At 40.6% G+C, this 23,858-nt stretch overlaps 1 protein-coding gene across 4 annotated transcripts in view; it reads left to right on the top strand.

Annotated features, from left to right (window-relative positions):
• The first annotated feature begins 14,001 nt into the window (after positions 1-14,001).
• flna (filamin A, alpha (actin binding protein 280)) overlaps positions 14,002-23,858 on the top strand; it is a 61,966-nt gene continuing 52,109 nt past the window's right edge. For 3 of the 4 annotated variants that reach the window (XM_067591293.1, XM_067591291.1, XM_067591292.1), the window contains exons 1-2: positions 14,003-14,282; positions 21,626-22,098. In XM_067591293.1, coding sequence (XP_067447394.1) covers positions 21,729-22,098 — 370 coding nt within the window. In that variant the 5' untranslated portion in view covers positions 14,003-14,282; positions 21,626-21,728. Of the gene's footprint in view, positions 14,283-21,625; positions 22,099-23,858 lie in introns of all 4 variants that reach the window. The other variant, XM_067591290.1, reaches the window with a different exon arrangement.

The following is a 23,858-nucleotide window of genomic DNA, read 5'->3' as shown; positions in this document are numbered from 1 at the left end:
GTGTGTGTGTGTGTGTGTGTGTGTGTGTGTGTGTGTGTATGTGTGTGTGTGTGAGAGAGAGAGAGAGCGAGAAAGAGACCAAATGTATATGAGCATGGGTTAGAGGTCCTCACAGGAAACACGCAGACTACGAAAGGTGCTATACAAACAAAGCTTGATAAATTGATTTGTCTTATTGTGAAACACTTTGTAACATTTTTTCTTATAAATAAAGTTCATTATTATATTATTATGAACATGTTCAATCAATGGCATAATGTTGGTGTACCATGTTTCACTTTGGAAGACTGGTGGAGGATGAAGGAGATGAAGGGGAAAATGAAGTCAGACAGATCACCAGGGTCAACCAGAGAAGGGGCAAAATACATTTTTTTGGACTTCCTCCCCTTCTCGCTCAGCCTTCTTTTATCTTCTCTAAATGGAAGTGGTTTTGTATTTCAAGCTACCCGCCCCCTCCTCCCCCCCATCTTGCAACAACACGAACACACAGTCACACACTCATGCACAGAAGGAATGCATCATTTCGAATGCATGCTTTTGGTTGCAGTTCATCTGGCATGACATCATTATTTGTTTCCCTTCACATCTGTTTTCAGTGAATCCAGTCCAGACGCAGGTGAGGAGGACGGCTGTCACCTTATATTTCATCATGCGCTCATGCAGCAAGGCTTAACAAATGACTGATACCAATACACACTCAGAAACAGTCACACGTACAGCAAATGAGCCATACAGGTGTGATGTGTTCAGGAATTTGTGTGCCGTACCTGTGTTGTTGTGCAGTGGTGATGCAATGCATACACACTGTCACCTGGTTGAGCAAGAGGAGCCTCTCTCTGTCTGACACACACACAGTCATGCACACATAACTAGCAAGGCTGTTGGCCAGCAGGGTCATGATGATGTCAGTGAGAACACACAGCCTCTGAAACACTACTCTGTCTGATCCAGAGGTGTATGTGTGTGCGTGAAATATGTGTGTCCAACATTAGGATTATGTATGTTTTTTGCGCGCACATGAAAGCAGCAAAAGAAATCTGGAGTCCAAGAGAAATATTTAGAGCAAGAAAACTTGAGGAGGAAAGAGGGGGTAGATGGAGCGAGGGATAGTGAGGGGGAGATCAGTCATTCATAGCTGCTCTCTCTCTCTCTCTCTTTCTCTCTCTCTCTCTCTCTCTCTCTCTCTCTCTCTCTCTCTCTCCACATTCCTCCCCCCTTATATGGACAAAACTACTGGAGCCCATCTCTCCATCTCTTATACCACACACACAAATGCAGAAGTCACCAAAACTAAATACAGTTTGAGGTTCTTCATCTTCATTTGCGGCCCCTGACCCAAATTTAGGACATCTCACCCTAGAATCCAGTCTAATGAAAATATATCGCTGCCACCCTGCACAAACCAGGCCAAACACACTGATATCCAGAGTTCATCTCTCTGTGTCTCTGCAAGCCTCTTGTTTGTTTGCTTTGCTTTTTTTTTTCTGTCTGTCCTGTTCTTCACCGTTCTCAAGCCTCCTCTCTGTTTAGTTCAAGAGAGTAGAAGACCCGAGGGAGGAACGCTGGTCATGAGGGAATCAAGCAGTGCTTTCTTAGGGAAAGAGCCAGAAAATAAGAAAAACTAAAAACACAATGGGGGGTGGTGGCGGAGGAGTGGAGGGGGTGGGGGGGGGGTGGGGGGGTTGGAGGGGGGTAGGCTGAAACTGACAAACAGTTAGCAAGAGGAGGCAAAGACAAAGTGAGACATAGACAGAAGGGCAGAGAGAGAGAGAGGGGAAGGGAGAGCTTACCTTAAAAGGCTGTGTTTGTAGATAAAGAAGGGCGTCAGAGTGTTTAAATGTACTTGTCGATGTGCGTTCCCCGGTTGTTAAATGTCCCAAACCTATATTAACAGGTGGGCGGAGGGGATTAAGAGGCTTTATAGAGCAGAGTATAGACAAGACTTGAGACAGGATTCAGTTGGACAAAGACCACCCTCCTCAAAGCTGCACTTACATCGCTTTCCAGTCAGTCTGTATCATAGCGATGATGGACAGCTGTACGTGTGATTGTTGGGTGTGTGTATCCTACATGTGTGTATTTGTGAGCGTCTTGCCAAAATTGCCAGCAGCTACTAGCAATAGATTCCTGTAGTCTGATTCATTCAGTTCAGTCAAGTCTCCTTTTAAAGACTGTGAATGTGTTGTCTTGATGCTGAGCACCCCTGTCTAATTTCAATATCCACTTGGAATGCACACACGCACTCACACACACACACACACACACACACACACATACACACATGCACTACAGTTATTGATAGGCTGCCTACTCACAAACATCCACTATACTTAAACTGCAACTCAAAAGTGTGCATGTGCAGATTACACATACACACACACACACACACACACACACACACTCACACTCTTCCTGCCCCAGCCCCATGCGCTCATTATCCAACAGGAATTAAATATCTGGGAATAAGTCCAGATTTCTCTCAGCCCTGCTCTCCTCCAATCTGTGTGATTTTCTTAATATGGCCAGAGAGGGAGTGAAAACATAAAGAGAGAGCTGTATGTCAGAGCAGAGTTACCAAAGTAGCTCAAATGTCCTTCTGTCCATCTCTCCTCCTCACCTTCCTGTCCAAATGAGGCTTAAGTGTTTATTTAATCTTCACAGGGTCATCAAAAGGTAGTACATGAAAGATTTATTTATTGATGACATTTTCATTATTGTGTAATTCATACCATTTCGCCCAGCCCCTGTAGGCTAACAATGCACTATAAATAAAAGGTATCCTCTGGAGTTTTCTTGTAATCAACCAATGTTATGGTTATATCCAGCATTTCCTAAAGTACCTGTTGAATACATTTCCTTCCTCTTTGCAAAGCTGTTTTGTTGATTGTTGATTTGTTTCTTGGCAACATGGTGAGCCGCTTTTAAAAGAATCCTTCCATTGCACTACTAGAAGTTAAAAACTCCACAGGTTACCTGTACATATGAACCAGATTCACAATGCTGTACACACTTTTTTCAATTAGTGGTTTCCAACCTTTTTTTGCTTGTTACTGCTTAAAATTAAACGTCTACTTATGACCCCTGATCACAAGTTTTGGCCTTATTATGGAGTTGTGAGCAGATCATCCAACTTCTTTGGCTGTTTTTAAAATTTTAGATACCCAAGGATGTGAAATTATCCACTGTTTCACATTATCTGTCTTGGGACACCTTGTGGTGTATAAAACATTAATGAATGATTTATTAACCATAATGAAAGCCATTAGTTACAAGATAAACTCTTTATTAAAAAATCCTTTTCAATAAGCACTTTGTCTCTTTGCATCTATATGTTCTTCAAATACATGTTAGAATTTGAAGTATTGAAGTCTGTTATTGAAGTTTACCATGCAAGGTCCCAACCTGCCCATCAGAGGGAATCTACACATTCATGCACTGATGGAACAGCCACCAGGAGCTATTTGGGGTTCAGAATCTTGCCCAAGGACACTTTGACTTGCGGACTGGAGTAAAGTAACAGACTACCACACAACATTTAGCCTGATTACCTCTCAATCTGCATGGTGTGGGAATACTCAGAAAAGAAACAGACACACACTTTCCACCAGGGCACACACTCTCTCTCTCTCACACACACACACCCTAACATATGGACAGAAGGGTTTCCAAGAAGGAAGCCCCTGCAAGAGATATTACACATTTTCCATGACAAACAGCACACACATATGCAGTAAACTGAATCACACATATTGTACTCATATGCAAACCGACCATACACATAAAGTACACTTGAAAACATCTAATTATTCCTGAACTTCTGACGTCCTGAGTGTGTGTGACTCAGCCTGTGGCAGACATCAGAGTCTGTTGCTTGGTGAGTCAGTGTGTTTACTCTGCTCGGTCCTGACTGTGTTTTAGAACTTCAAATCCTCACAGTACAGTTGACTGTGCTTGTGGTAAGAGATGATACCACATATTAAGTGTGTTGTATGAGTATATGTGCAGGTGCAGGAGGTTTTAAATGGTGCTTTGGGCTGTAATGACAATGAGCATTTGTTCTTTAACAGTCTGGTTGTGTTAGCTGTCTTGGTGCTTGTGCAGAAGAGTGCACAGAGGTTTTGCTGTTCAGGAACTCTAGTTGAAGTAACAAAAGAATGTGTTTGATGGCTTATCAGATACCAAAACACTGCACAACTGTTTGTAACATTCACAGACAGGATTTTACAACTCTGAAAAGTTATCATAGCAGCAACTATTTTATCTTTCATCACAATGATCACGAGGTAAACAGCAGAAATACAACATTCACAGTACTAAGTAATCCACCAGGAGTGTACACTGGGATGTACAGACATGGATGTACAGTGTTGAAATTAAAAGATATTTTATTATCAATGCATGTCTATGTTTGGTTTGCAGTGGAACAAAACAAAAAAGTTGTGTAACTGAATTCATGCTTATTCTACAAAGACATTCTAAGCCTAGACAAAATTATTGGTATCCTTTAGAAGTTGTAAGAAATAATTGATTAGTAGTGATACTTTGAGCAGACTACTGTGTTTTAATTAGTATCACAGGTGTTTTCAATCTTATAATCAATCATGCAGCCAGTTTAAAAGGAGAAAATTACTCACTCTGCTGTTTTGTGCCACTGTGTGTATCACACTGAACATGGAAAAAACATTAGAAAAGACATTAGAAAAAAGGTAATAGCTAAGCATGGTCAATGCAAATGTTACAAGACCATCTCCAAAGAGCTTGATGTTCCTGTGACCACTGTTGCCAATATTATTAAGAGGTTTAAGGCCCATGGAACTGTAGCCAACATCTCTGGACATGGTCACAAGAGGAAAATTGGCCCAAGATTGAACAGAGGGATTGCTTGAATGGTTGAGAAACAACCAAGGAAAACTTCAATACAGATCCAAGCTGATCTTCAAGTTCAAGGTACAATAGTTTCAAGTCGCACCATCCGTCACTCTCTAAATGAAAATGGGCTCCATGGTAGAAGACCCAGGAAGACCCCACTTCTAAGAGAGAGACACAAAAAAGCCAGACTGGACTTTTCCAAAATGCATGTTGACAAGCCACAGTCCCTCTGGGAGAATGTGCTTTGGACAGATTAAACAAAATTAGAGCTTTTTGGTAAATCACACCAACCCTATGTTTACAGAAGAAAAAAATGAAGCCTTCAAAGAAAAAAACACTATGCCTGCTGTGAAACATGGAGGAGGCTTAGTGATATGTTAGGGTTGCTTTGCTGCCTCAGGCACTGGGTGCCTTGAATTTGTGCAGGGCACAATGAAATTGGAAGACTATTAAGGCATTTTGGAGTGAAACATACAGCCCAGTGTCAGAAAGCTGTGACTTTGTCACAGGTCATGGGTCTTCCAGCAGGATAATGACCCCAAACATACATCAAAAAGCATCCAAGCGTGGATGAGAAGAAAACATTGGACCGTTCTGAAGTGGCCTGCTATGAGTCCTGATCTGTATCTCATTGGACATCTGTGGAAAGAGCTGAAACTTGCACTCATGAAACCTGAGAGAATTGGAGCAGTTTGCTCAAGAAGGCTAAACTACTAGTGGAGATTCAGCTTAATACTGAGAAAATTTAGTTTTTTTTAAAAAAAAAAAAAAAAAGGTGGAAGGATACCAATATTTTTAGCCATGTCTGTGTATGATGTTGTACTGCATTTCAGCAAAAGTTGGGCCTGGTTGAACTTTTTTTGCCTTATGACTCTGTGTTGGCACTCCTTCTGCGTCAACAAACTGCACCCATTCAAATAAATGAGAGGGCTGCATTTTTTCTTGAGGTTAGTGTAAGCGGTTAGTTATGAATGTTTGTAATCTATTAATAAATATTCATAGAATTCTCATGTTCTCAAAAGCCCAATCAATCTTAGCAAGTCATTAATGAAAGTTTTTTTTAAAATTGTGATCCAGGTCCAATTAACCAGTCAAAGGGATTTTTCACAACCGGACAACCCAAACATTATTCTTATTAATGGCTTATAACTTATTTTTGAAGCATTACTTTATGGTTTATTAAACATCAATAAAGCCATTAGTTACAACATTTAAACCCTGTAACAGGTGATTTATTATAGCGATATTTAAGCGTTATGAGTTGTCATTAAGCATTACTCATTGTCACCTCATCTTGGTCATTTCTCAGTCCCTCAGCCCGCTTTTCTTTAGGTGCTGTTTCTGTGTAACTGATTTGTCTGCTACAGCTGGTCATAAAAGCCACTCCATATTTCACATGTCTAAATATGGACTCCATTCCATTTAATGAGTAATGTTTTTTCCATATTTACTCCATTTTGTCATATGAGAGCCACTTTTATATTTGTGTGTGAGCGCCTTGGAGTTAGAGTCAGATGGGAGGATGAGAGAGCAAAGAATGCATATATATTTGTTTAATCACCTGCAAGAGGGGTTTCATAGCTGTTTATGGGTCTAATCTCTTAGGCCTTGTATCTATGTGCAATCATGATGGCAGTGACTTAATGTGTTTGCATGTATACAGTTTGTCGGTATCAGCATGTATGTCTGTGTGTGTGTGTGTGTGTGTGTGTGTGTGTGTGTGTGTGTGTGTGAAACAAACAAGAGGCAGAAAGTAAAAGCCAGAGGGCCATGCCAGACAGTCTCCTCTATCACTTCTAGTTAAGCAATTTACCTTTAGCTTCTTCACTGGCTAACAGAGATAAGCTTTGTTATGAGGCTGCCAGCTGGCCCCAGACTCCATGATTTTTTAATTATTTTCTCTAGATCTATTTCCGTATGTCATTTTCTTTGCCCTTTTACATCCCTCTCTGTACATTAAAACAGATTCTGTCTCAGCCACTATTCACTGTGTGAACTCATATTGATCAAACTTGTTCTTTTTTTCCCCCTTTTAAAATCTTTTATTTAGTTAGATGAGACAAAACAAGTGATACAAGACAAGACAGAACGTTATTACAATGGATGACATGACAGAATTCGCGCGACAAGACAAAACATGCATTGAAGATGTACAGCAATAACAGCAGAAAAGAAAAAAATCAAATGTTAGTACTTATGATATTCAATGTGTGTATTAGGGAACATGTAGGGCAGTCTGTTGTACAGGTAGGTGTGGGTGTGTATGGAAGTGTAGAGGAGCAATCGGGGGGAGTGGTTATAAGCACAAATAAAAAAATAATAAAAAATTAACCTGCTGTTACCAATATTCCAAAGGAGATACAGCATCAAGCAAGACCATCTGTACATCCATCTCAACATCAAAGGAAACAGTCCTGGCCACATGGATCTTCTGGGGTTCCTAACCACCCGGATGGCGGCCTTTCCTCCCCCACTGAGGTTGAGAGGTGGTTCCAGGTGCACCAGGCCGGTGCTGAGGGGCTTAAGAGGAGCTTCTACCCTCTGGCCACTGGGATCCTGGATGGGATTGCTACATAGGACTGTCCTCCAAGGCCGTTTATCGTGCCACAGAACATGCCTGTCAAAAACTGCGTCAAGTTCAAAGCAGTTTTTCATCAGCAAAAACACCTGGGCTGTGTTTAAGTGCTTTTGGGACTACTGTTGGTACTCACTGCTGTAGTGCCTGTATGTGTCTGTCTGGCCAGAGCAATCAACACTGATGGAAAACAGCTGGGACACCAAGTGATTGAGCTTGGGACAAATGCTGGCTCATGGCCAGTTGACGCTCCTACAGTGAGTTTTCATCATAACTTACTAGGATATTTTGCAATCTATTCCTCCATCCTGTGGCATGGACAAGCCCAGGTACCAGAGCGAATCACCGATCCAGTGGACCGGTCATCTGCCACCCCATTTCGGAGAATAGCAGGTCTCCTCCTCATGCTGATCCTGCTCTCCAGAGATGTTCTTCTAAATCCTGAACCAGTGACCCCTGGAGCGCTGCAGAACTTTGATGGTGATTTGTGCCCAAGTGTGTCTGGGACTCCTCTAGTACCAGTGATGAATGACCAGCAACTTTCTGAGCCAGGCTTCTCCCTTAATGGACTAAACTTTGTTAACACCAGGCACGATGTCTCAATGAATAACTTTTTGCTACTAGGCTGTGGAAACCTTGATAGGTCCAGTGTCTCTCTCATAAAACCTGCTGCTGACACCACTGTGTGTCGAAACCCTGCGGTGAGGAGGCAGAGGTTATTCAAAATCTTCCAAACTGTCAGTCATGCAAAAGTCTTATGGGACCCGAAGCTGAAACCGAGGGGGCTATTCAGTGGACATTTTAACATCAGAAGCATTACTGCAAAGAGCAATCAGCTAACTCATCTTGTGTCCAACTCAAATCTGGACTTTCTGTGTCTGCCTGAAACATGGTTAAAACAAACAAGTCCTGTGAGTGTGTTCAAGGTGCCTGGATACCAATATTTCAGAAGAAACAGACCTGATGGAAGAGGAGGAGGGGTGTTTTTTTATGTGAGACAACATCAAACGTGAACGTGTGGTTAATAATGCAGGTAACATGTTAGAATATGTTGGGATAAAAACAATGTTATCCCAGCAAATGTCTTTTAACATCATAGTTATCTATAGGCCCCCTTCTGCAGATGACACTTTCTATGATCAACTCACAGAAGTCTTAAAAGAGTGCAATCTCAACAAAGAATTATTACATATGGGTGATTTTAATGTGAACCGGGAGAATAAAACTAAGAGGAAAAAACTAAAAATGATCACAGAGAAATTCCAACTAGAACAACTAGTAAAAGGCTCAACTAGGATTGCAAAATGCTGCACAAATTGATCTGATATTTGCTAACAAACCAGAAAGAATAACTAAAAGTTATAATTTAATTACTGGCTTATCAGATCATAACCTAACCCTATGTGCGAGAAAACTGACTAAGAGTAGACTTAAGACCACGGCAACTAAGACAATGATCCTTCAATGCATACCCAGAGCTAAGCAAGAAGAATGTATCAATGAGCTTGAACTGGGATGATGTACTGTCCTCTGATGATCTGGACTATGGCTGTGATACTTTTACTCACAGAATCAACTCTGTGAGGGAAAGATTTAATGTGAGGATACAGATAAAATCTAAAAACAAAAACAATTTACCGTGGTTTAATGAAAATTTGTGGAAACTAATGAAATCTAGAGATGCTGCACTAAGGAAGGCAATTAAAACTAAAAGAGACACTGACATGCTGATTTATAAAGGTTTAAGGAACAAAGTTATCCAAGAGCTAAGAGACACTAAATCTCATTTTTATCTCAATATTTTGAATGAGGCAAAAGGCAACAGTAAATTGATCTAGAAAAACATTGATAATCTCACAAGGATGGACCCAATATTTTTAGGAGATTTTAAACTCAAAGTACAAGGAAAGTTAATTGAAGTCTTTAATAATTTTTTTCTTAAGTCTGTATGTGAGTTAGGAAAAAAAAAATACAAAAAGGAAACTGGATATTGTTCCTATCGATGCTACAGGTCAGGTTTTCAAGCTGGTAGAGACTAATGGGTTACAAGTAAACAAAATCATCAGCTCCTTAAAAAGCTCCAAAAGTAGAGATGTTTTCCAATTTGACACCATGTTTGTCAAATCAGGCAAAGATATTTTAACTCCCTCTATTGCTTGTGTAATTAACTTGTCTTTTAAACACTGATGACTGGAAATGTGCCATCGTCACGCCTAGTTTAAAATCTGGAGACCGCCTTGAAGCCAGTAACTACAGACCAATAAGTATACTGCCAGTACTCTCAAAGGTTGCTGCACCAAAACTGCTACCTTGCACTTAATAGAGAAAATTAAATCAAGACTTAACAAAGGAGGAGTAGTTGGTGCTGTATTTTTAGATCTGCGTAGGGAATTTGACACAGTCAATCATGATGTTTTAATATCAAAACTCTCTAAATTTCTCATCTAGAGCACTGGCATGGATGTCTTCATATTTATCCAATAGGATACAATGTGTTAAAGTTTGTGACACACTGTCCAGTAACATGAAGTGCAGAATGGGTGTTGCACAAGGGTCAGTGTTAGGTCCCTATTATTTAGCCCATATATTAATGATCTCCCTCAACAGTGTCATGATGTAGAACTACAAATGTATGCAGATGACACTGGTGTGTACACACATGCAGCGGAGTTAGCTGCTGCTAAGTTAACGACTGCATTGATCAATCATGTCTGAGTCTAAATGTAAACAAGACAAAAGGTAAGTTTTTCTCTAAAACTATGGTACAACCTCCTAATGCTGATATTCTCATCAAAGGTGAAAACATTGACATAGTTACTGATTTCAAATATCTTGGTGTGACACTGGTTCCAAATTTGAACTTTAAGAAACATGTTAGAAAAAACGGTTAAAACCATAAAGTACAACGTGGCAATTTTAGACATATTAGAAATTGTCTCTCTTTGGACACAGCCAAGATATTTATGGATGCTATGATTCTTTCCCATATGTCTTATTGCATCACATGTTGGGGGCAGGCTGGAGAAACAGCCATAAAACCTCTTGAGTCCTTATACAACAAACTCTAAAAACTCTGGACAAAAAGCCAATGCATTTCCATTACTGTAGGGTACTGGAGAAATACAATTTACTGAGCTTTGAGAATTTGAGATTATTCTCAAATTTGTGCCTAGTTTATAAAATTTTAAATGGTTTGGCCCCTCCTCCACTACACTACACCACGACTTTGTGTACACTCGGTCAATAAGTTCTATTAGATCCTCCAGAATATCCTCTATGCAAGATTGTACCATACCATTTTGTGGCACTGCATTTGGGTAGGCAGCTTTCTCTGTGAAAGCCACAACTCAGTGGAATGTCCTACCTGATGATATGAAGAGCTGCAGTTCAATCAGTACATTCAAAACCAAATGAAAAAATCTACTAAAAACCACTAAGCTCTGTAACCACTGAATCTAAATTTCATCTATGGTCTTCTCATTGGCGCAGGTAGTCTTGCTTTTAATTTGACAAGTTTACATTATTAATTTCTAGTTGACATTGTGCATGTATCTGAAGTGCTATTGTGTGTAGCTTTGTATTTTGTATTTTGTATAATGTGTTCTGTGTGTTTTTTCCTTTGTACTGTTTGTTGTTGTGCTGTTGTATGTTTTGATTTTGGGGGACTGCAGATGTTAATCAGCTTTGAGCTAATTCTGGTACAATGCATCATTTATGTTAAAAACTGTACACTGTCCCGATAAATAAATACAATATAATAATAAAATAAAATAAACAAATAAATCAATAAGTATACGTATGAAATAAAATAAATAAATGCATAAATACACATGTTGATGTTGGTTGGAGTAGTGAAATTGAAAGTGGTCGGAATGCATATAAGTAAATATGAAAGTAACAAAAATGACAGTAAAGGTGGCAGTGAACAGTAGGCTATAATAATAATAATAATAATCATTATATATATATATTTTTTTTTATTGTTATCATAATAATATTAATAAACAAAAGTAATAATAATAGTATGACTAATTATGCTGCTAATTATGCTGAAAAAAACAAAAAATGAAAATAAGGTAACAACAATAATACAAAATTCACATCCAAAAATAAATAAATAAACATATACAATGAAAAAAGTAAAATAAGGACATAAATACACATGTAGTGAAACTGACAATGGTTGGAGTGCAAATGAGTAAGTAGTAGTATATGAGAGTGATATAAGATATGAGAATAATAATAATGATAATAATAAGAATAGTGGTGTGTGTGTGTGGACGGGTGAGTGAGTGAGTGAGCGAGCGAGTGTGTGTATTAAAGAGGAGGCTTGTTATCATGATGATAATAATAGAATTATTATTATTATTATTATTATTATTATTATTATTATTATTATTATTATTATTACCAAACATAGATTAAATTTACATATCAACTGATAGTGCTGAATGATATGATCTTATGATATGACAGAACATAAAACTGGTAAGGGTTCTAAACCACATAACAATTCCCCAGTACTCCATCATTAACACATATAGCCTTAGCCTGATGTTTTGTTTCAAAATTCCATTACTGCTCCAGAAGGGTGCCGGAGAGGGTTTCATTAGTGGCACCAGCCAGCTGTATGCAGCATTTTCCATAGTATTTTGTTATTAGTAATTAAAGGATAAGGAGTAAGTCAGGAGTTTCTGTTAGGTGATTTTAGGCCAACTCGCCCAGATTAAGGAATTAACCCACTTCCAACTTCAGCCTCTATCTGGAACCAGTTTGATTTATGTTTTGCTTTACAACTCAATAAGCTATTTTCATACTTCATGTTGATAGTCCAGTGGTACCATTTAAATCTGGAGGAGATAGTCTCTTTAATCATAAAAGATGCTGTGAGAGGAAATCTCCATTGTTGCTCTTTGTTTTTTCCAGAATTTAGTCACATACTATATTCTATCTGAAACCCTTTCTCTCTCTCTTTATCACTTTTTCAACTTTTGAATATCAGCTATCAATCTCCACCAAAAATATCCACCAAAATATCTTGTGTCTCTAAACTCTCTGGCACCTCCTGCAATAAAAGCCAATAGCATCACCGGCCCCTTTTCTCTAATATTATTTATCATATAACAAACAAAGAATGTGAATTCAGTGCACAATATCTCAGCGCAACAATGAAGATAGGACCTCACTAAAGAAGTGGCTGCTGCACAGCACAGAGCACAGGTGTGTATGGAGCTCACAACATTATAATATTTATTTGTCCTGCTTTATCTGTCTTCCACTTATTTACATAAAAATGTGTGTGCGTGTGTGCATGCGCGCACGCATGTGTTTACCCCGGCAAAGTCTCTGGTGATGTAACTTCAACAAACCCGCACACAGATGATGTCACTGACCAACTGGACGAGCTCACAACTACAACATCAAACATCTGGGTCTAATTAATACAAACCCATTCACACACACATACACACACAAACACCCACCCACCCACACACACACACACACACACACACACACACACACTTCTTTCTCCTGTCTGTTGAGCCTTCCCACCATCTTTTTCTCTCTCTGTCTCCCAACCTCCTCCACTTCTCTGCCTTCCCTTCTCCCTCTGTCTCCTGTCTTTGTCCTGCATTACTATATGGTACATATGCTTGTACTATATGTACAATGCTTTTGAAAGATACGTCAAAAGATTGCAAAGAATACATTTTTCCAAATGTCAAATAATTCCAAATCACAGGACACCAATAACCAAGGTTATTAGGTTTCAATAAACCCACAGCAGCGTGGGAGAGACTCATTGTTGAAGCTTAGGAGTTAAAGGGATATTATACAGATTTTGTTTATGTTTCCTCCTATCTGTAATCTCTCTGTATTCTCTTCCACTCTCACTTTAACCTCCCCAACCCCTCCACCTCCCCCACCACCTCCCTTCCTCTCTTCTTCTTCCTCCTCCTCTACTCCCTCCATCCTCCCACCAGACTGATGAACTGTAAGTAGAGGGCACAGCAGAGGCCGAACATTCTTGCTTCCTGAGCCAATACTCAGCTGGAGAGCACTCAACACACATACACACACACACACACACAATCTCACATATGCACACCCACACACACACACCTCCCACCCCCATATTGAGTCAGTTGGACCAGGGTTTGACAGAGAGAAACACAGCTCGCCATATTCACCGGCCTGTCTGAACAATAACAGATAACAGGAAAAAAGAGAACAGAGGGTGCAAAGAGATGTGGGGAGTTACCTTTCTCTGTCACAAACACACACACACACACACACACACACACACACACACACACACACACACACTCGCACACGCACACGCATTTCGGGAAAAATAAAAGCAAGATGGGAGAGATAGGGGCACTGCACGGGCTGGTGACATCATACCTTTAAAATCCTGAAGGCGCGGTCATGACGTCACTCATGTAAAAAAAAAAAAAGAAAAGAGGCACAGAGCCGAAAAAGAGAGAGTTACACCCCCAGCACCTCTGATGCTTTACCCCTTTACCAATTAAGGCTCTCACGGTAGAGGACAGGGAGAGAGAGAGAGATCGAGGAGAAGCAGAGGTAGAAAAGAGCAAAAAAGCGGAGGGACTATCTCTTTCTTTCCTTTGCGCCACCAGTACAACCAATACACCCATTTCCCCCCACCGGGACTACGCGTGGGGAGGGAGGTCCGGGACCTCAGTGCAGCAGACATACATACACACCCTCTGTGAACGAAGTAACTGCAGGCTGCTGCTGCGCGCACTGACTGAGCGGACCGGAGAGACACCGGACACACACACACCCCAAGATCACAGCCTACAACACACATGTAAGTTTTGTCCCGCTGTAGACTTGTTGACATGAGTGAGAGAGATATGCATACTTGCTTGTGATTTCACTGTAGGACATTTTCTTTCACATGATTGCTCTTGACTGAAATCTTCATAAAGCCTTGTATATATATAAAAAAAAGTTGCGTCAGTTTGATTGCAGTCCAGGTTACACGCTATGAATGGGTGTCATGAGGTTTTCTATCATGTATGATCATGTGTGACATCTCTGTGAGCGTGTGAGCGCCACGCCTCACGCACCGCTAACTTTTTTAAGAGTGAAACTTTGAAACTTTGACGCCGGTTTACACAGTCAGATTATTTGGTGCCGTCACAGATAGGCTATTTCGGCGCATATAGTGAAACATTTTTGACACCGCTGTGGTCAGAACATCACAGCAGTAGATGTCAGTCTGGGGATCATCCATCCGTCTCACTTCATTCCTGCATAGTTTGTTTATGGGCTGTCGCGCACGCTCTTCCGCGTGCATGCAGCAGCAGTGGACTGAAGCATCTCTTCGGTGTTGGCCTAGCTACAATTAGGGGCTCCACACCAAATAAGGTAATACACGGACACTGCTTTTTTACCGGGGGGCTGAGTGGAAGCCACTTGCGCCCTCCGCAGCCGGGAGCGGGTCTCACACCGCGAGACGAGGTGTGCGGCGCGTGCACACCGCGCGTACTCACACGCGAGCCAGGACGTTTAAACATATTTAACTGCAGTTCGTCACTCATAAAAAGATGCCACCGGCTTATGTTGCTTTCATTGTTAACCCTTAATATAGAGGGGGAGCAGAGGTCTTTTTGACCCACACATCCTGTCATTATGTAAAGATTTTATTTTTTTACATGTTGTAATCAGCTATGTGATGACATGTTTGTGATTAAACAAACCAGGAGTTGATGTGGGTATTAAGTTTTTCATTTTGGGCTAGAGACACCCTTTTAGAGAGCAGAGCCACATAAGGCACAGTGTCAGAAACATTGAAATCAAGATAAGATAAGTTGTTATCTTAGAGTTAGTTAGAAAAATAACATGTGTTTGAATGTCTTTTTTTTTTTTTTTTTTTTTTTGCCTCAAGGATATGTGGTCCAATCAGGCACTTGTTAGAACGATAAGCATGTTTAATGATAGAGATGTGGTTTGATGTAATGATGACCCTGGTCAGTGTTTTTGCTGTTAACCTCATAATAATGGACACAGTTACATTTTAAAGTCTTCACGGGTGAAAGGAACCTGATGGAGTGGTTCAGCAGTCACCCACTGTCAGGTGTGAGAGGCAGCTCTGTCTTGGTAACACATAGAAACACACTTTCTTGGTCCTTATAGGATGAAATATTTCTTAAATCAAAATGTATACATTTGTCATGCATGATAGTGAAGTGCAGGCCGGAATAGGGTGGAAGTAGGGAATAGGAAAACATGTAGCCGTATACAAATATATTGTGTTTCTTACGCAAAAGCAAAGTGAAGACAATGTGATGCCCCTCTCTGTTTCACTACCAGAAGCAACTGCTTCCTCAGGTTCCATACATAATGAGAAATCAGAAAATAAATAAAGAGGTTCATAAAATTAAATAGAAAAATACTGAATAATTACATAGGGTACAAGGGACCATGCTGTTCTAATACACATTTTCTAATGTTTCTTGTTTTCACTTAATCTATAGAACAATACATACATTTTCCTAGAGTTTTTATACCTTTATACCCTTATGGTACATTACTGAGTTAAAAACTTAATTTTTGAGAGTAACTTCAAGAGTCTCTAGTTCTGAGGGCTTGTGCGTAATGTTGTGAAATGGGACAGTTGGTTTTCATATGACTGGAAGAGTCGTTCCATCAGGTAAATCTAATAAGATGAGTTACTGTTATGAACATGTTTACAACACGAATGTCCCCAGTAAAACTGTCTCAAATGGAAGTAGTGATTATATCTGTCACATCATCATCATCATCATCATCGTCATCATCATCATCATCATCTTCGTCATCATCATCATCATCATCATCATCGTCATCATCATCATCATCAGTGTTTCTTCTCTCTTTTTGACTTCTTTGGTGAGGAGCTTGAAGCTGTGGAATGTGCCTCTTCTTTTATTAAGTGAATGTTAATTTAACCTGCAGCAGAGTGTTTTCCAACATTTTCTGAGAGGTGATTTCACACTGAGGTCATAACATTACATAACATTACATCCCTCATCTAAAAGGCAGTTGAGAGAAATGTGTGTTTTCAGGTTGCAGACTTTACATGTTTACTGTAGCCCAACTGATTGTGTAACCCAAAACTTCTTACAGTCTTGGTTTTTATAAGAGCTTGATAATAAAGAGGTGATGAAGGCCATGAGGTGAAAATGAAGCTGGGTGCTGGCATAGACAGTGTGTAAATACTCAGACCAAACCTGTCCTTATTTGACACTGCTTGGCCTACTTTTACCCATCAAGTGCCACCAAAACCCATGCGTGCACACACACTTACGCTGCCTGCAGAAAAGGGGAAAGCCCTAACTTCGCTCTAATCTCTGCATTTGACTTGCTCTTTCTCTCTCCTGACACCACTCTGTGTGTGTATGTGTGTACACGTGGTTAATGGTGTTGCATGCAGCGTTCATCTAACTTCCTTCACTCTGTTCTGCTCTGCTCAGCATTGTGGGTGATTGGGTGTGGTTAGTGATGACGAGAAGCGGTTGGCATGGCGGGTGGTACTGTAATAATAGTATCACTGGAGAGGAGAGGCAGTTCAGTTTGCATTCGTTTTAACAATTAACTAATCTAATTTTGTCTACTTTAATATCTAATATACACCACAGATTCCTCACAGTCATATTTATTCTCATATATAATATGGTCATATATGGCTATAGTCATATATTCTTACAGGTTATATTGTCACATAGCAGCCAAACCTCTCTCCTCACTGTATTTGCTCTTTAAAATATGCTTTCTCTGTTTTTATGTTCTTATCACTTCATTCCACCTGACAAAGAAATATTGAAGGGACATTAATGCCCTAAACTGTGTTCTCCACCCTCTGGGTCTCTTGTAATTCTGTTGATCCAGGATATGAAGCTTATGCTGCTGATGTAAGCTTTGGCTAAAAGCCTAATGTGCAGGATCCAGGTCTGTTACTCACTGCCTAAGCTCACCCATGGTATTGGGCTTTCCCAGAAGCTAAGCTCTTTCAGTACTGGCATAGTTTTTGTTTGTTTGTTACTTTTTTTAACTTTATGGTCTAGCTCCAGCTTACATTAGTGACCTTTTGAGCCCAGGTGTACCCGTTCATAACCTGAGGTCAATGACAGCTTTGTAGTCAGATCCCAAAGGCTTTCTAGTAGCCTGCCTGAAGAGCTCTGCTTTTAAATCCAATGTTATGGAAGTAAATAAAAGTAGCAATACTACAGTGTAAAAATACTCTGTTACAAGTAAAAGCCGTTCATTTTATTTATTTATTTTTTTTACCTATATTTAAAAGTACAGAAGTATCATCAGCAAAATGTACTTAAAGTAGCCAGAGATACTCCTTTTACAGTTATATTATAAACAACATATTGTATTATAGAATATTATTAGGTATTGTTGTAATTTCTCTAGCTGCAGTCGATTTTAGGCACTTTATACACTACTAGGAAGTTTAATAGTAAAGCACTGCATCAAATTTTATAAACTGATCAAATGTTTTGCATGTAAAACCATAATCTGAAAAGTAACTATAGCTGTCAATTAATATAGTGAGTAAAAACTACAATATTTCCCTCTGGGATGTAGTGGAGTGTAAAATAAAAATGCTCATGTAAAATACATGTATTATTTTACTATTTTAAAATTGCACTTAAGTACAGTAGTTGAGTAAATGTACTTTTCCAGCACAAATGTTTATTTCCCTCATTTTATGTTTTCTTACTGTAATTGTGTTTTCTGATGTTTTTACACTTTTACATGCTTTTGTGGTGGAGGTACGGACAGGAAATGTAGGGGAAAGGAGGGAATATGACATGCAACAGGGAACATTGGAGTTATATTGAATGTGTCTTAATCACAAGCCCACCAGGATGCCCAATTAACATGTGAACCTCCACACATCAGCTGTTGTTTGATAAAGATATATGAAAACATGTCGCTGCAGATTATTAAAGAACAAAATAAGTGTTTAAGAGAAATAGAAAGTGGCTCTGCTGTCCAGAATGAGTCCAGATTACATACAGAGAGGGGTCAGGAGGTCATGACAAGAGTTTAAAAGGATTTCCAGATCAGTGAACAGAGAAGTAGTGGAGAAAAAAAAGAGAAAGTTGTAGTATAGTGAATGATCACTAGAGGGAGACAAAAGACAAGCCAGAGATATCAATTTGGCCATCAGATACTGAGACATTTTAATGTGTCTTGGTCAGCTCTTTCTGTCTCCACCCCTTGTTTTGTCTCCTGTTTATTTGGCAAATTCCAATGAAACAATACCCTACTGGCAGAGAATATTTCACCGGTTTACTCAGCTCTCTCTTACTTTATTGTGCTCCGCAGTATGAATCGAACACCTGGATGCCCCGTCTAAAAATTCTACTGTAGTATGTCCATTGACTTCAAGCTTTTTGCTTTCTGTGCCTTCCTTCTCCTCTTCAGTAAATTCTCTGTGTTACAGGAACTGCTGTTAATCTGCCTTGTTTCCTGCTCTGCCACATTTCAAATCCATTGCCATCATATGTTTTAAATTTTAATTATGGCCAAGGTCTGTAAATTGTTGTGACAAGTTTATATGTAATGAAGTTTGGTAAATGGAGTAAGTTATGCACCTACAGGGACCAGCTGAGTTGCTTAAAACTATCTAATCCTATTGTTCTATTGTTTTAAATGGCCCAGTGAAAAATGTAAAATCATGCTGGGGCCAGGATATGTGTGTGTGTGTGTGTGCTACATTAATAGGGCTCTTTTATTGGGGTGTTATTAAGGCTGGGGGCTCCAGGGTTGTTATGGGGGTGAGGGGCATTCTTCAGATTCTCCTTTGACCACACACACACACACACACACACATGCACACACACACAGACACACACACAGACAAAAGCGAAGCATTCTTGATGGCTGCTGGCCACACTGTGGTTCCTGGCACTGAGCTCCATATTTAGTCAAAAAAGCTGCAGAGTCACATCTCTCCCTGTCTTTACAGCCACTGCTGTTTTGTTACTCATACAGAGACTTCAACCCTTCAACTTGAGTGTGTTGAGATCAAATGAAATCAAATAAGTTTGTCTTATTTGAATTTATGAATTACTTTCATAAAGTTGAGGAACTTGCGAGAGACAGATTTTTTAAAAAGAATGGTCAAAATCAACGCAGCAGAGTGCAAGGTATCCCAACTTTGACTCTCTATTATAAGTCAAGCTTAAAAAAATGCTGGATCCTACAATTCCCATGATGCAGCTCAACAGCATCTTTAACATTTAAATGCTCTAATCTTGAAAAGTCCATGCACCCAGTTGATAACGCAGCTTTTCTGTCAGATCTTTGAAGTCTCAACCCCAACTCAGGAATGCTTCCTCACAGAACACTGTTTTCTAAGACAGAGCAGTGCTCTCTCATGAGTAAACTGACCTTTATGCATAACATTGGCAGTGGAGTGCCCCTTTAAATATTACAATATGTTTCTGTTGTCTCAGAACAGGACAGAAACAACAGTGGGAGCATGTGCAAGGCATCTGGATTGTAATATTTGTCATCTTGTTCCTTTTTAATCTCCCTTCTCTCGTGATTCAGTCCGACAAACCAGAGGGAAAAAAATCTTTAAAATAATCAAAATTTGTCTCTAATACATACTGAAGAGGAATCTGCTGAGAGATGTATTCTTCAATACAAATGATGAAATGCAAAACTCTCAATGAGCTTTTGGTGAAAATGAAGAAAAATGTTAAATTAACCTGCCCGCCATTACCACTGATACATGTTGAGTGTCTTTCTTAACTGCTGCTGTAAAACTCTGTTATGAGTAGCGGTAATTAACAGGTCATATAGTGCATACTTAGTGTGTGATCTCATGCAGCTGTTTGGTCAGTGCAGTGCGGACAAACAGAGGACGTGGATAAGGCAGATGTCTAGACACTCAAGTGTCTGATAGTGGCTGATCCACATTGTAACCTCTTTAAAGATAAGGCTGCACACACAGCACAGTGATGCGACACAGACAGACATGCACACAAATGAAGACAGAAATTTAGGCCGTGAAAATTTATGCACACATAGTACACAAATAAGCAGAGTATGGACAACTGCCCAGAGGAGGATGCATGCATACAGGCCAGCAGACACAAACAAACACAACTCAATGGCCGCATGCGGAGTCACTGATGCTTTTATCCCTCTGGATATCTCAAATATTTATTTCACTGCCACCTGGGACCCATGAACTCTGTCCAAAGCACTAGACTGGGTAGAAGCAGGGGTCTGTCATGACCGTCATGACAGACTAAAGACCAGTTGACTAGGGATGACTTGTCCAATTGGGGACAAAAGCCTTATTTTTGGTTAAGGTTAAAGTTAGGGTTAGGTTAAGGTTAGGGTTAGTGGTTATGGTAAAGGAAAAGCAAAAGGAAAAGTCAATGTAATGTCCCCGAAAGTGACCTACGACAATGTGTGTGTGAACGAGAGGTATAAAACCTTGAAATGGACTGAAAATCAACCCTGAATTTATACCTTTATTTTTTAATCAAGTTGAAAATTTAGAGATGAGTTTCATGGTTTTGGTGAGGCGGTTCACCTTAAAAACCCCTTTAAAGCATGCAAATAATCCATTAAATTGAGTTGAGTTTGCACCTGCAAACATTAAGGTCCTTTTAAAGTACAAATGAAGGGATACTGTTCTTTTCTAAAATTGAGTGGGCCTTTAATGACACTGACATAGGTTAAAATCCATTTTCTCCACTTCAAATGGCTGACATTACTGCCCAATATCAGAATACAGACGACAGAAGGGACTGGACAGTAACAGTCATGTTAGTAATTGGAAAATATGAGAATGTTTTGAGGATTGTGCTGACTGTACTTTTTCCACTGTTGTTTCTCCCCCACCGTCTTAAATAAATCTTAAAAACTCACATCTATTTAGATAAAAACACAGCTGTATAAAATGTGGGTCAGTTTATTGTTGGGTTTTGGAGTCCTGGACATGAAAAAGTTAATCATTGCCTGGAGCTGCCTCGTTGTGCGAGCACAGCCTATCACTTGTGTAGTTTCATCCAAAATGACTCCCTTTTCTCCCTTCCAGTGCCATAACCGCCTACTTTCTTTGCGAAATCTCTATCTCCAGGCTATAAGTCACTCTCTCCTTTCTTTCTTTTTCTTTTCTCTCAAACACAGTCAAGCAAAAGGAGTGAGTGAGAGAGAGAGGGAGCGGCCACGCAGTTGAGCAGACTCCACCCAAAAAAAGTCAGCGAACCGAGAGACAGCCGAGACCATAAAAATGAGTGGTTCCCACCCCCGGCTCCACCAGAGCGCCGCGCCCGCTCCCAACGCTCTCTCCACGGACAAGGACGCAGAAATGCCCGCCACGGAGAAGGACCTGGCCGAGGATGCGCCGTGGAAGAAAATCCAGCAGAACACCTTCACCCGCTGGTGTAACGAGCACCTGAAATGCGTCAACAAGCGAATCGGCAACTTGCAGACGGACCTCAGCGACGGGCTGCGGCTCATCGGGCTTCTAGAGGTCCTGTCCCAGAAGAAGATGTTCAGAAAGTACAACCAGAGGCCCACCTTCCGCCAGATGCAGCTGGAGAACGTGTCGGTGGCGCTGGAGTTCCTGGACAAGGAGAACATCAAGCTGGTGTCCATAGGTGGGTCAGATAAGTCTGTGCACACCACAAAACCATGCTGAGTGTAATGAATGAGTGCCAGTTTGTGCGTCTTACACTGTCTCCACCTTCTTCCAGCTGGCTTCTCCTTTCTTCTACTTTGTCGTGCGTGAAGTTATATGTTGATTTTATTGAAATATTCAGCTTGAGTAGCGCCAGGCAGCAGCTGAATTCAACACTGTCATATAAATGCTGATCATTAATAGGACAGTGCATGTAAACGTGGATGTAGCTGTCTGCAGGGTCTCTGACAGAATAAAGTTGAGCATGTTGATGCCCAGTAGAAAAAAAACTGTCATGTTGTAAAGAAATACTTCTGAAAACACTTTCGAGTTCACGTTTTTCTTCTGTGAACAGGTGTTAGATAAGCATACAGGAAAGTTGCCAGTGTTGGTAACATTACTGAGTGTGTTTGCAGAGAGAAAGCAGGCGTTTCCCCAGCGTCCAGGGGCACAACGCATTTATCTCCAGCGATCCAGATTTTCGAGGTGGATTGTTTTGGGAGGAGGGTGTTTGACTGTGCTGCTTTCTGTGTTCCCCTGCTGCCTGAACCGGGCTGGGCTGGGCCGGTTCAAGCCAAATTTTGCTGGCCGGGGTGTAATTCAGGCCTAGTAGGACAGGAGAGTTGATCCTACACACACACACACACACACACACACACACACACACACACACACAGAAAGAGACACAGGGCTATTGTCTGTGCTCATGTCCTGCTGTGGGCTGGGGTTGGGTCTCCACAGCATTAGACAGGACTTGGCTCACGCTCCGTGGCATTAAACTGGCTTTAATGGGCTTTGCCTACATGCAGCTGCTTGCCTGCTCACAACACTGGTGATTTTGCAGTTGTTTATCAGACTACAAGTGAATTAAAGTCATTTTCTGCTGAGCTGTGATACAGTGCTAGTAGAATGTAGCCTTCATGTGGCATTATGACATCTTTCCCCGTACACAACAGGAGATCACTGCAGTGAATGAGACTTCGTAGGTGATGTTGCATAAAAATTCAATGATATTTCCCCCCCCCCCCCCCCCCCCCCCACACACACACACACACACTCCTAGAAAGACAGACAACAATACTCTTCTTCTCTGAGACAAAATCTTTATCAACAGAGAGTCTGTGGTTGGAAGAAAGGGAAAAGGTTTGTGACTTGAATCTGTGAATCAGACATGAATGAGTCCCTGTCATCCCCGGGAGAATGTCTGGCTCATTTTTTGGTTTCCACATTCATGTTAACTGCTTCCCGCTGCAGCGGACAGGTGAGGTGACTGCACAGTTTCATGTCAAACATGACTGCACCACTAACTTCATCTGTGCCAGAGAGGAAGAGGTGGAGCATCTTCCCTTTTTTGTTGTGGTTGAAGATATAAGATACCATCTTCTATGCATATGGGTACTTTTAAGAGCCCCATTTTCACATGCAGTGTGTCATCTGTCTTCTTTTATTTTCTGATATTGATGCCAGCTGATTGTGTGTTTAATTAAACAGTGCACTGCTGGTATTCAGGGCACAGTACCAGGCAGTGATGAGCCATCCTACTTAGTTCTGTCTGTGTGCCTGTCTGTGACCCCAGCTGACTCACCCTCATCCTAGCTGCTCCTTTTGACTCATTTAATCTGAAGATGAGAGAGGAGCCTGCTCTCGTCTTTTACTTCCTCCTTTCATTGCAGAAAATGGACACACCCAGCCAGCAACCCACAAATTACCAAACTGCCATCACTATTCAGCATGATGCAT

The sequence above is a fragment of the Thunnus thynnus genome, chromosome 6 (genome assembly GCF_963924715.1).
Source record: "Thunnus thynnus chromosome 6, fThuThy2.1, whole genome shotgun sequence".
Lineage (NCBI taxonomy): Eukaryota > Metazoa > Chordata > Actinopteri > Scombriformes > Scombridae > Thunnus > Thunnus thynnus.
Note: the sequence above shows the minus strand (reverse complement) of the source record. Positions and strands in the feature narration are given on the sequence as shown.